The 12405-nt window shown below is 39.5% G+C and overlaps 1 protein-coding gene across 2 annotated transcripts in view; it reads left to right on the top strand.

Annotated features, from left to right (window-relative positions):
* Positions 1-12405, top strand: part of GRM8 (glutamate metabotropic receptor 8) — an 877877-nt gene that overhangs the window by 204768 nt on the left and 660704 nt on the right. For both annotated transcript variants that reach the window (XM_081531191.1, XM_081531192.1), the window contains exon 4: positions 3136-3352. In XM_081531191.1, the coding sequence (XP_081387317.1) occupies positions 3136-3352 (217 nt within the window). The remainder of the gene's footprint in view (positions 1-3135; positions 3353-12405) is intronic.

Below are 12405 nucleotides of genomic sequence, written 5' to 3'. Positions count from 1 at the left end.
TTTAGAAAGGGGTGGCTCATTATTATAGGCAGGGTGTGGATTGTGTAGGGCATTTTACTGCTGGACTCTGAGTAGCTGAAGAAGTAGGAGGATTATTATACATCCAGATAGTCCAATGTAATGGTATAGCACTATGGAATTTGCTACAGAATGCTCCCTGTTCCCTCCTACACATGTGTGCATACACACACACACGCGCGCGCGCACACACACACACACACACACACACACACACACACAGAATTCCTTCCAAAATGAAGGTCAGGCTGTTGGATCTTTTTCACTAGAACATAGAAACACACATGCTCTTGATCTTTGGGAAAGATCTCTAGCAAAAGGTAGACATCACTGAATCATCCATTATCTCTTTCCCAGGTCCTCAGGAAGCAACCAAGAAGGGCAGGATTTGGTGTGTGGTTAGAGATTTGGATGGGTGTCTTTGCTAAGTATTTAGGTACTACGAAGGCACACAGCCTAATCAAGGCGACAATCTATCAAGAGGTGACTGGTATATCTGGTAGAGAACGCAAAGGAACAAAAAGGAGACAGGTCAAGACTGGTTTTCACGATCCCACAATATTGACAGACAAGTTAGTAAGGTCCTACTAGGAGAACAGGACCCAGAAGAATTGGGTGTGAAATAGACTAAATCATTGCACATTATATAGATAGATACTACTCAGAAGCCAAACAAGTTCTCCAGAACCCTGGAGAGCTCCAGGCACAGTCTTCCCTTCTCTGGGTAAGGAGGCTTTTATACCTTACAATGTTCAGTCACTTCACTGGCCACCAAAAATGGAGGAAGACTCTCTAGACCTACAAAAGGTATGGATATGTATGTTGAGGGCTTTTTCAAGATGTCAAGAGGAGAGTCGTAACCTCCTTGTGGATTGGGGATCGTCTGGTCAGGGGGTGGTAGGTGACGGATGGATCCCAGAGTATGTAGCTCTGTGCGGGAAGATGAAATGGCAGCCCCTTGAACATCAGAGCCCTGACATTAGCTGCAAGATCTGATGGAAAGCAGAGTTAACAGTTTTATGTATGAGTCAGACCTGCATCTTCAACCAAGCATCCTGAGTTAGGGCATCGTAGAGTCATTTTGATCTCTGGATTTTCACATCACAGATGAGGTGCACATCTCTTAAACTCCAGACCCCACAACAGTGTTGCCCACTTTTTAGTTGCTTTCATTCATCTCACAGGAACCTTGGAAGAAACAAGTCAAAAATTGAACTCATCATTTTTGTCTTCCGAATCTCCTCTTGTTTTTCTACCTTGGAGAATATCAAACATCATCTACTCAGATACCACAGCCATAGAACTGAGAGTCATTTCCCATTTTTTCCTACACCTTTCTTGGTCTTTTAGATACTCACAGGTTCTACACCCTTCCTTTTTTCCCACCTGCCACTGCCTTAGTTCAGTTTTTATACTTTCTTACATAGATTTCTATAGTAGTTATCTAAATGGAACTAGTAGGCAACTTCTTATGTCTTCCCTTTAATTCAGTGTATCTCTGAATTATGAGTCCACTGGCATCAGATTGTTCTGGAGGACATATTAAAATGAAGATTCTTAGATGCCTAGACATACTAAGTCAGAATTTTGGGGCATGGGGCTGCCCAGGTAGACACTGAAATATGAGGGTTTCTACTCTTCCCACTGGTGCCAATGTGATCTTTCTAAAACAAAATTTTTGTTGTGCCACTCCCTTGGTTACAATCATGCTGTGCTTCCGCATGACCTTGGTGGTAAAGTCCACACTCCTTGTCATATCTGAGTAACCCTTCATCCTCTGGTTTCTGTCTAGCTCTGAAGTTATACTTCCTGACACTCCCCCCTTGGTATCCTGCTTTCCCACCACGAGAAATTCTGCAACACCATACCTTTCTTTACTCTATGCCTTTGGACATGCTGTTTCCTGTGGCTGAAATGTCTTTCCTCGTGTTTTTGCTGTATTTCCTGCATCTTCTGTACTCGGTCTAGCCTGCGTGTCCCTCCACCATACTTCTTTAACATCCCTGTGTTCTTCTGTCCTAGCACTTTTCATAGATAGAGTAAGACTCTTCACTTGTATATAGGAGTGAATATTGCATTTCAAACCTTTTTAGGGGTAGATTTATGGCATGCAGTTAATTTGCTACTCAGCTTGAAATTACTTAGGAGAAACAGCATATCTCTAATTTCGAATATCTTCTAGCAATTTACCCTGTTTATGTCAGAAAATAGTCTCTTTTCCTAAAGAAATTACGGTATGAATTCCTGTTTTGTGATTTTTTTTTTTGAGGGATGGAAGCCTGGAGAGATGTTATAATTAAAAGATACATGGTTAGGTGTTCCCAAATCTTATTGTGGTACCCAGTGATTATATTAATAAGCACTGACTAGATTTGCAAAGGTATATATTTAAAATAATTTACCCAAAATATAATCTTAATACTAAAATGGTATCAAGTGTAAAAAAAAAAAAGTCTCGTATTAAATGCTCTACTCATCATTATGTAGCCTTCATATCCTGAAGCCAAAGATGATTTCAGAGGTGACCTTTTCTGAGGCATGTGTATACATTTCATGTTCATTTCTGCCTCATTTCTTCACCAGAAGTTATCATGTACAGAATAAGAAAAGCAACAACAACAAAAAGCACAAATGTTTTGCTTTGGCTTCTGAAACAATGGGGACTGAATCAAAACTAAATTCTTTCTGTTTTGTTCTTGTTTTTTAGCTGCTCAGTCATGTTTAACTCTTTTGCAGCTGCATAGACTGTAGCCTGCCAGTCTCCTCTGTCCATGGGATTTCCCAGGAAAGAATACTGGAGTGGGTTGTTGTTCCTTTCTCCAGGGGATCTTCCCCACCCAGGGATGGAACCCATGTCACCTGCATTGCAGGCAGGTTCTTGACCACTGGGCCACCAAGGAAGCCCTCTTGTTTAGAAATGTGCTTTGAAAGAAAGTGAGCCCACAGACCTATATAACCTACTTTCTAATGAAATTGATGGTGATGAAATCTTCTCTTGGCTGCAGGCTGCTCTGTCTAGGTTTCTGGTATAGCTTTGACTGTTTAATCTCCTATGCAACAGTCCATCATTTGACAAGATTCCTCATGGGTGGAAATGACCTGTCATTTGTTTTGTAGATACCTCAAATCAGCTATGCATCCACCGCCCCAGAGTTAAGTGATAACACCAGGTATGACTTCTTCTCCCGGGTGGTCCCCCCTGACTCCTACCAAGCGCAAGCCATGGTGGACATTGTGACGGCCCTGGGGTGGAATTACGTGTCGACGCTGGCTTCTGAGGGTAACTACGGAGAGAGTGGTGTGGAGGCCTTCACGCAGATCTCGAGGGAGATTGGTAAGTGTATATTTATCAGATGATTGTGTTTGAGGCGACAGGCTGTGGAAGTCTGAGTGTCCCCAAGAGCTCTCTGATCTGTGTGGGATAATTAGAGCTCCTACAGATGCATGACCCAGGCTGTCCACTCTAGGGGGAAGCTGGGCTTATTATAAATGGTTTTATGTTCATGGTCTATCAAGGTGACACTCTTGTGCTAATTTAGGAAGTAGAGCTCCTGACTCAGGCGAACATTTTTTAAAGTTGTCTGTTTTGACGTGGGAGTTTGCTGGCACATTAGAGCCACTGTATATTTGAATAAATGACATACTATTTGATTGTTCTAGATGGAAGTTTACATTAGCAAGTCATTAAATATTTTTAAAAAGGCAGTAGAATTTAACATCCAACACTAAAGGAATTAAGACTGGTAATCATCTTAAAACAATACTGAAGTAGCCCCCAAGGCTGTACTTGAGTGATATTCTTATTGTCATTTTTGACTTTTTGAATTTTGATTCTTACCTCAAACTCTGGAGCTTACAGTGAGTGAGATTAAGGGCAAGATGTGGAAACTTGTTTAGAACAGGGTGCTTGTGAACTCTGTCCTGGGTTTTTTCAACGTTCTCATTCAAATCTCCGTGGGCATTTTACTATGTGTGTATTTATCCATGAGGCTGTAAATCTACTACACTATGTGGAAAAACCAGAAGACAAAAACACCTCAGGGCATAAATCTTATTGCTGATTGGGCAACAATATAACTTTTCGGATGAAAGGAGATACGTTACCAGTTACTTAACAAATGCTATTGTTCTTACTAAGAATTACTGAATAAAATTTGCATGTTTTTCTGTTGCATTGTTTTCTGTAATAGCAATGTTTTGCCAAAAATTTAAAGTGTGCTTTAGCTGTTTTGGGGTAATTTTGAACTTTGATAACTTAATGTTTTTCTTTGAAGCTTTAATGCAGGAAAAGACCATGGGAATGATTTGGGCTTATTCCCTAATTAGCAGACAAAGCATCTAAATTTATTGGAATAAGGTTTTCTCTTAAAAGATATGAAGATGCCTAGGATCTGTTATGCTGCATGTAATAAGCATGGAAACTTATGATGCACGATATTTAGTGTGTTTAATATTTGTACCAGTACTGTGCTGCTGCAGAAAATGTAGAAAAGACCTGGCCTTGTTGGATAGATTGGCTTAATTTATTTAAGGGACAGCTATTCATTCTTTGTTATAAATATCCATGATGGCATAATCTTTGCTCTTTTGAATTTTAAATTATATCACTATTGCTATAAAAATGATTCAAAACATTCAACTGAACTTTAAATGATGGTAAATTATATTACCTTCTTGGAAAAGAATCTCACGTTCATCCTTAGGAGAAATGCCCACTCAAATGAACACAGTAGCTTCTGAAAGCAGGTTGAATGCGTTATTTAAGCAGCTGATGTTAGTTCTCACCAAAGTGATAATTTAACAAAAGAAGGCAACTAATAGAATATGTATTTAAATGAGAAGTTTTCTGCAGTGATCCTGTACATTCTCAACTAGAGGACACATTTTGTGTGCATGCAACAGATTACTACGAAAAATTTAGGACAGGACCTTGTTTCAGACTCTGATAAAATGCATTGTTTTAAAAGTTAAAAGTGAGAGTGCAGTTTTATTCTTCTTACCAGAAGAAAAAAAAATACATAGTTTTCACTTTTAGGGAACATTGCTATACTTTGGTAACTGTCACCTTAAAGGATTCAGGTGGTACCATTCATTATTACTGTCTCTATCTTAGTCATTAGTATGGGAGAAAATAATTTTAGTGCCTTGCATATGCTTCTGATTAGAGCAACATTTCTTCTCTGTTGATCCTTTCAGTATTCTGTGACTTGATTGGCTGTCCATTCTATTTCAGTTCTCACTTATCTGGGGAATGGAGGAGGGCTGTATTGTCAATTAATATGCAGAATGCTGAAAAGGCCAAATTAGTGCCACACTAGAGTATGCCATGGAATATATTAAATATCAAAATCATCCCTCATTTTAATGACAAAGATTTTATCTAGAACAAAAATAGCTGAAAATTAAACCTTTTACATGACAATGAGATTAATGGGAATGACAAATGGTAGCAACTTAACCCATTCTGAAGTGATCTGATGACTCTAATGAAAATTCATTAGTTCTGTAACATTTGCTCCTCTTCCTACAACATTGATGACATCTCTGTCACTGTGTTACCAGTGTTTTTAAAGATCTTAGTCTCTTGACTGAGAAGGAGATATATGCATTCATTTTTTGGAGTGTCTGCCGATTAATGAAATTGTATATTTTCCCAACTCTTGTAAATTTTCCTGTACTCTGTTAAGAATTTCTCCCTTCAGCAACGATAATTGCTACGAAATTTCAGTGTAGACTGGGACTTCCTATGTTTTGTCTCTGATTAATTCTGACAGATCATAATGGAATGATAGTGAAATGAAAATCTGTTTAGTGATACATTGCTTGTATGGTTTGATTAGAATGTTTTTCATTTTAACAAAATCTGAGACGTGGGGAAGCATCCTTAGTGAGTCTTGGAGAACAAAGTTTATGAATGAATGATGGTCTTGAACACAGATGTCATCAGGATCCTTCTCAGGGAGAGAGGGGCAGGAGTTATTTGATAAAATAAGACAAGTAGTCCCTTGATATTCTAACTGTTATAGTCTCAGCCACAAGCGTCCTGACTATAACGTTTTTACTGGAGAAGGCAACAAAAAAATATTTGGGATCAACAAATGCCACAATTTGACTGGATCATAGTTTTTGTAGTAACGTATGGAAGACAAAACTAGAAGGCATGACATGGTACAAGGCTTGACTATTGTACCCCATAGTGTAAAAATTTTATCCTTCATTTTCTAGACAGTGGAGGAAACTACTGAATAGAGAGGAATCCATCAGAATACATATTTAAGACTTTGCTAATAAGAAGTAGAAGATGGGGAGACCAGTTGAAAGACTTTTGCAATATCAATCTTAGCCTCATAGAGGGCAGTGATAATAGAAATGGATGAGGGAACAGACTTGAGAGACACTTGTGAGGTAAAGTCTCTGGAACTTAGCAATTGATTGGAAGTAGAGCTCAAAGGTGAGCCTTCCCTGATATCTCAGCTGGTAAAGAATCTGCCTGCAATGCAGGAGACCCCAGTTCGATTACTGGGTCGGGAAGATCCCCTGAAGGGATAGATTACCCACTCCAGTATTCTTGGGCTTCCCTGGTGGCTCCGATGGTAAAGAATCCACCTGCTGTGTGGGAGGGCCTGGGTTGGGAAGATTCCCTGGAGGAGGGCATGGCAACCCACTCTAGTATTCTTGCCTGGAGAGTCCCCATGGACAGAGGAGCCTGGTGGGCTACAGTCCATGGGGTTGCAAAGAGTCGGACACAACTGAGTGTCTAAACACAGTACACAGAGCTCGAAGGTAAGACAAAATTAAACTTGAAAGTTTGGTCAATTGGAAAATGCAAGTGCCATGAATAGAAAAGAGAGAGTAAAATGGAAAGGCTGGTTTGGAATGGGAAGCATGGTTTGATTATGAACTCAGTAAACTGTAAGTACTGGTACATATCTTTGTGGAGAACAACACGGTCAAGGACATTGGTTGAGAGCCAAAGCAGGAACTGAGATGTAGTTCTGAAGCTCATCCTCACAAAATTGATAATTGAGGTGAGAAAGGTAGTTGCTAAGGTGTAGAGTGTGAATTAGAGTAAGAAATGTAGAGTGAGAATTAAAGGGGGCAGATGATACACTTGTGGGAGAAGCTTTACATAAAGGTATGGGATGATGAGCATCGTTGAGGATGTAGAGGAAAGGAAAGCGTTGTACATGGTTGATATGAGTCATTATGGAAAATAATATGGAGTTTCCTTGGAAATTAAAAATAGAACTACCACATGATCCAGTGATTCCATTTCTAAGTTTATGTCCAAAGAAAGTGAAATCAATATTTTGAAGAGGTATCTGCATCTTGTGTTCATTGTGGCATTATTTTCAATAGCCAAATATAGAAACAAACTAAATGTCCATTGATGGATGAATCGACAAAGTATATCTATATTTATGTATCTATCTATCTATATATAATGGGATATTATTTAGCCTTAGTAAAGAAGGAAATCCTACCACTTGTGACAACATGGATAAATCTGGAGGGCATTGCACTAAGTGAAAAAAGCCAGACACAGAAAGACAAATACTGCATGCTCTCACTTACATGTAGGATCCTAAAATGTCAAACTCATGAAAGCAGAGTGTGTTGCTAGAGGCTAGTGGGGGAGGGTAAGGGAAATGGAAGATATTGGCCAAAGAGAATAAACTTTCAGTTAAACAGGATTAATAAATTCTGAAGTTATAATATACAGAATGGTAACTATGGCTAATGATACTGTATTGTACACTTGAAATTTACTGAGAATTGATCTCAAGTGTTCTCACCACACACACACACACACACACACACACACACACACAACTATGTGAGGTAATGGAAATGTCAATTAGCTTGATTGTGGTAATCATTCCACAATGTATACTTTTATCAAAACATTGAGTTGTACGCCTTAAATGTATATAAGTTTTGTTTGTCAATTATACCTCAATCAAGTTGAGGAAAATAAAATTAGTATAAATGAAAAAAATGAAGATGTGGCAATAGTGGCCTAGGTTCAGCAATGGAAGCCAAGAATAGGGCAGAGTGTTCTCTTGATGGGATTTGTGGCTATGGGGGGGCTCTCAGTCTTCTTTGAAGTTTTCCATGATGAGAGATGGTAGGAGTTCTTGATGAAAAAATCAAGGATATTGAGCAGATTTTCATAAGAGAACAGGAACTTTGCCAGAGGGCACAGCTGAAATTATGTGGCACTGTGACAGAGGATCAAGGATTGTCCTTGACAGGGAGTGTATTAGGGCTGCCATAACCAACTGAGTGGCTAAAAACAACAGAAACTTAACTGTTTCACAATTCTGGAGGCTAGAAATCTGAAATCAAGGTGTCAGCAGAGCCACATCTTGGAATTTGCTGGTAATCAGTGGTGTTCATTGATCACCAGAGGAACCTGGTGGGCTACAGTCTGTGGGTGGCAAAGGTTTGGACATGACCAAGCATGCACGCAGTGGTGTTCATTGGATTCATCCATTAATTTAGTCTTTGCATCCATCATCACATTGCTGTCTTTTCCCTTCTTATTTCTGTCCCTGTCTTCTCTCTTTATAAAGATGCCAGTCGTGTTGGATTAAAGGCCCCACCCTACTCCAGTATGACCTTAACTAATTATATCTGCAATAACCCTATTTCCTTATAAGGTCACATTCTGAGGTATTGGGTGTATCTTTCTGGGAGACACAATTTAATACCCATAACAGGGGAGATAGTATGAAGAAGGGTGTACTTAGGGAGAAAATTTCCATGACAGAGATGGGAGGTAAACCAGGAGGACAAACAGTAAGCAATAAAGATGAGGGGGTTTCTAAGTAGACAGAATTTGGTAATGGAGAAGATCATAATATAATATGCCCAAAAGTTCCTTTTGAAGTGCCACAGAGTTTTACTCTCTCAATCTTGACTAGTTGGGTGGATGAGGTGACCTGATGGATAGCTCAGGGTTCTAGACTGGGATCTTTGTGTCTGGCTTTCCCAGGATTCTAAGCAGTCAGAAGTTCCCTAGTAAAATCACTGGCCACTCCCTAGACAGTGAGGATACCAGTCGTTCAGCTCCCTGCTTTGTGTAATTCCAAGCTGTTGTTCTTTTCAGTAACACCTGGGAAATTATGGACATCTGAGAGTCCTTCTGGCCTAATTGATTTTTATTTTTCCCTTTGGTCTCTTTTGGCTTGAGGGAAGGGAATAGCTTAGTTGCTACTGGTTGTTAGGACTTTTCCATCACCTATTTCACACACTCTCAGTTCTTAGGACCACCGTCCTCTATGTCTGTCTTGTTTTAATGACTTGATGTGATATTTTCATTGATATTGTGAATAAGGAGGTTAATAATACATGCCCATGCTTTTCTGTTGTAAGCTCTGGAACTTGTAGCTTGTGACTCAATAAATGACTTCCTTGAGGCTTTAGATGGGTTGTTTCCCCTCTTTGTCTTACCTTATTATATTATTTAAAAAAGAAGACAGGATAATAAATGTTAATACTGCCATGATCATTATAAAGGGGCAAGGAAGCTAAAACTTTATCTTTGAAGATAAAAGGAATGTGTGAAAGCACGTATCTTATCACTGTGAATTTGCACAGTATGGCAACACATGTCCTTTAATCAGCCATCGTGTTTATGAACAGCTTATTGAAGATGACAGGCCTGCAAGTTGTCATCGCACACATTATGGGGGCAGAATAGACCTGATTCTGTCAAATCTTCTACTGTATGTGACTTTTTTTCTCCCAATTTGCAAATGCTGGTAGCTTCTGACTATTGTCTGACGTGTGTTCCGAATCTTAAAATCTCAGACTTGGAAGGGACCACAGAGGTCATTGGATTGGCAAAATCTGTTCAAAATGTTAATGCAATAAATCAGTGTAATTAATTCATTTTTTGTGTATATAAAATGACCGATACTTGCCAAAACGCTTGATAGTAATTTATTTTCAGCGTGGGTCAAGAAATAAAAGTAAATTGCATTCCAACTCTCCAATGAAAAAGTGCCCACTGATCATATTTTTAAGCTATCTCAGTACAGTTTTAAAAGGAAGCATTTTTTTCCTCCTGGGTTATAAACAAGAATCAAGTTTCTATTAACTGCAATGGATTCGCGTTGAGATTAAAACAAAGTATTTTCAATGACAAAGGAAAAAAAATACAGAGAGCAGCCTTTTCCCTCAGATGTTCATTGCTTTGGAAAAATGACTTCCAGCAGGCAAAAATCAATTTGACAAAAGTATTAATGTTGTAAAATACTATGAATGAAAGGAAACATTTTAATTCAATTGAAATTTTTGCTTTATATTCTTACAGCTGAGTTCCATTGATAACACCACATTTCAAGTTGCAAATCATATTTAATTAATATTAACACCAGGTAATTGGCAAGAATAACTTCAAAGGAGGGCTGAGGAAATTGCAAATTGGAACTGCAGGTGCAGCGATCCTGCAGAAGCTTTACAGGGATCCAAAGAAAATGTATATGATTTTGACAATTACTGCAGAACTTGATCAAATAGAGCATCATTTCAAAGCTGTTCTTCACTCTGGCCTTGCTTAATATTTAGGGCTTAGAAGTGGCTAAGTAGCAACAGCTGCTATTAATGTGAAATGGCAAATAGCATCCAATGATGCTTTTAAACCTATGAGTCTAACACCATTGTTAAGTGTTTAGTAAACAATGGCAATTTGATGCAGTGAAACCCACCTTGGAATCAGAAATGTGTTTAAATTCCCCTTCTTCAGTTAAGAGATTTTGTCTGAAGATTCATTTCCTTGTCTGTAAAATAGATAAGGCCTCTGCTTAGTGATCATCACGTGATCAAGTGTTCTTCATAAACTCAAAAGTGCTATTTGATACCAGGTTTTGCTAGTGAAAGGAGTAGAGGTAATACAGATTTTTTTTTTTTTTTCCCTAGAATGTGTGGCAAAGTTGTAGATGATTGTGAAGGTGGTGGATGTAATGCCTGGTGGATGTACTGCCTGCTTCTCAAGCAAAGAGAAGGCTTTGCTTGATTCATTAATTACTTTCAAACTTAGTCATATTCTGCCTGAAAGATCAGAGAGGAGATTTTGAATGGCTCCTGACTACCTACTCTCTATGTTGCTAGTCCTCCACAACCACTGTGGTATGGATTCTACCCTGTCTTATTCTTGTCGCCCCTGGCTATTGCATATTGCTTATCATATCGCCAAGAGTGGTGTTTGCTGGGGTCTGCTTACTCCGGTAGGACATTGTTGAGATATCAAAACAAGCTTGGATTCCTTGCCTCATCCTTAGCGATGTGTTCTCATGAGCTTAACTCTGTGGAACCACTTGCCATTCTGATTGTAATGCCAATCTCTCTGTATACCTCTCTCACCAGAATGTGTTTTTCTCAATAGAAGAATCCTCCTCCATCCTAATACCCAGCAGAGTACCTAGCATATGCCACATGCTTCATGAATTTCTGTTGAATGACCACTGTCACCAGCCTCAGTGTTGTGTAGGTGCTGACCTTGTGGTCAGGCTTGCTTGCGCTCTGGAAATCGAAGGGTGGAGATGGCCCCAACAATGGCTTGTGCATTTTCCTCGCTAGCATGTAACCTCTGTGGGAACATTTGGGACTTCCCTACTGTTGAACCCGGAGAAGGCAATGGCACCCCACTCCAGTGCTCTTGCCTGGAAAATGCTATGGACGGAGGAGCCTGGTAGGCTGCCGTCTATGGGGTTGAACAGAGTCGGACACGACTGAAGCGACTTAGCAGCAGCAGTACTGTTGAACCACTCAGAATTCATTTTTTTTTTTATTACTGGAAAATACCAAAGCCTTTCATCTGTAGGTTGAACCCATCCTTTATCCCTCAGTCCAAACAGTGCTGGGAAGTGGGTTAGAGCTTCTTATCAGCTGGGTTTGACTTCCAGATCTGTCATAGTCTAGCTGCAAGATCTTGGGTAAGTTACTCTTGCTGTGCCCCAGTTTTCTCATCTGTACAATGGGGGTAACAATTGTATAAGGATTGAATGAAGTCATACAGAACAATGTGTGGCTCATGTTAAGTGGTCCACAGCTGCCAACTCGTGTTAGGAGCCCATTTTCACTGATGTGTGATCCAGGGGTCATCTTATTGCCCTGAGTCTGTGCCACATTTGCTCAGTGAGCAAATAAGAAGGCAAAGTGAGGCCTCCATCAGAGCTCAAATCAAAGCAGCCAGTACCCCTCATTCCTGAAACTTGCTTTGCACCTCCTGGCAGAGACCAATCCTGTTATTATTATTTTTTCTTAGCATGACTAATATCGTACGTGGAATAGTGTGGGCACCTGGTTGAATGCATGAATTAATTAAATGCCAGTCAGCGTTGGTTCACCAAATACGCTTTCTCTTCTTCCTTTTGAACC

Source organism: Giraffa tippelskirchi, chromosome 10, assembly GCF_054371585.1.
Source record: "Giraffa tippelskirchi isolate mGirTip1 chromosome 10, T2T-mGirTip1v1.2.pri, whole genome shotgun sequence".
NCBI classification, from domain to species: Eukaryota; Metazoa; Chordata; class Mammalia; order Artiodactyla; family Giraffidae; genus Giraffa; species Giraffa tippelskirchi.
This window is presented reverse-complemented; position numbering and strand designations above follow the sequence as displayed.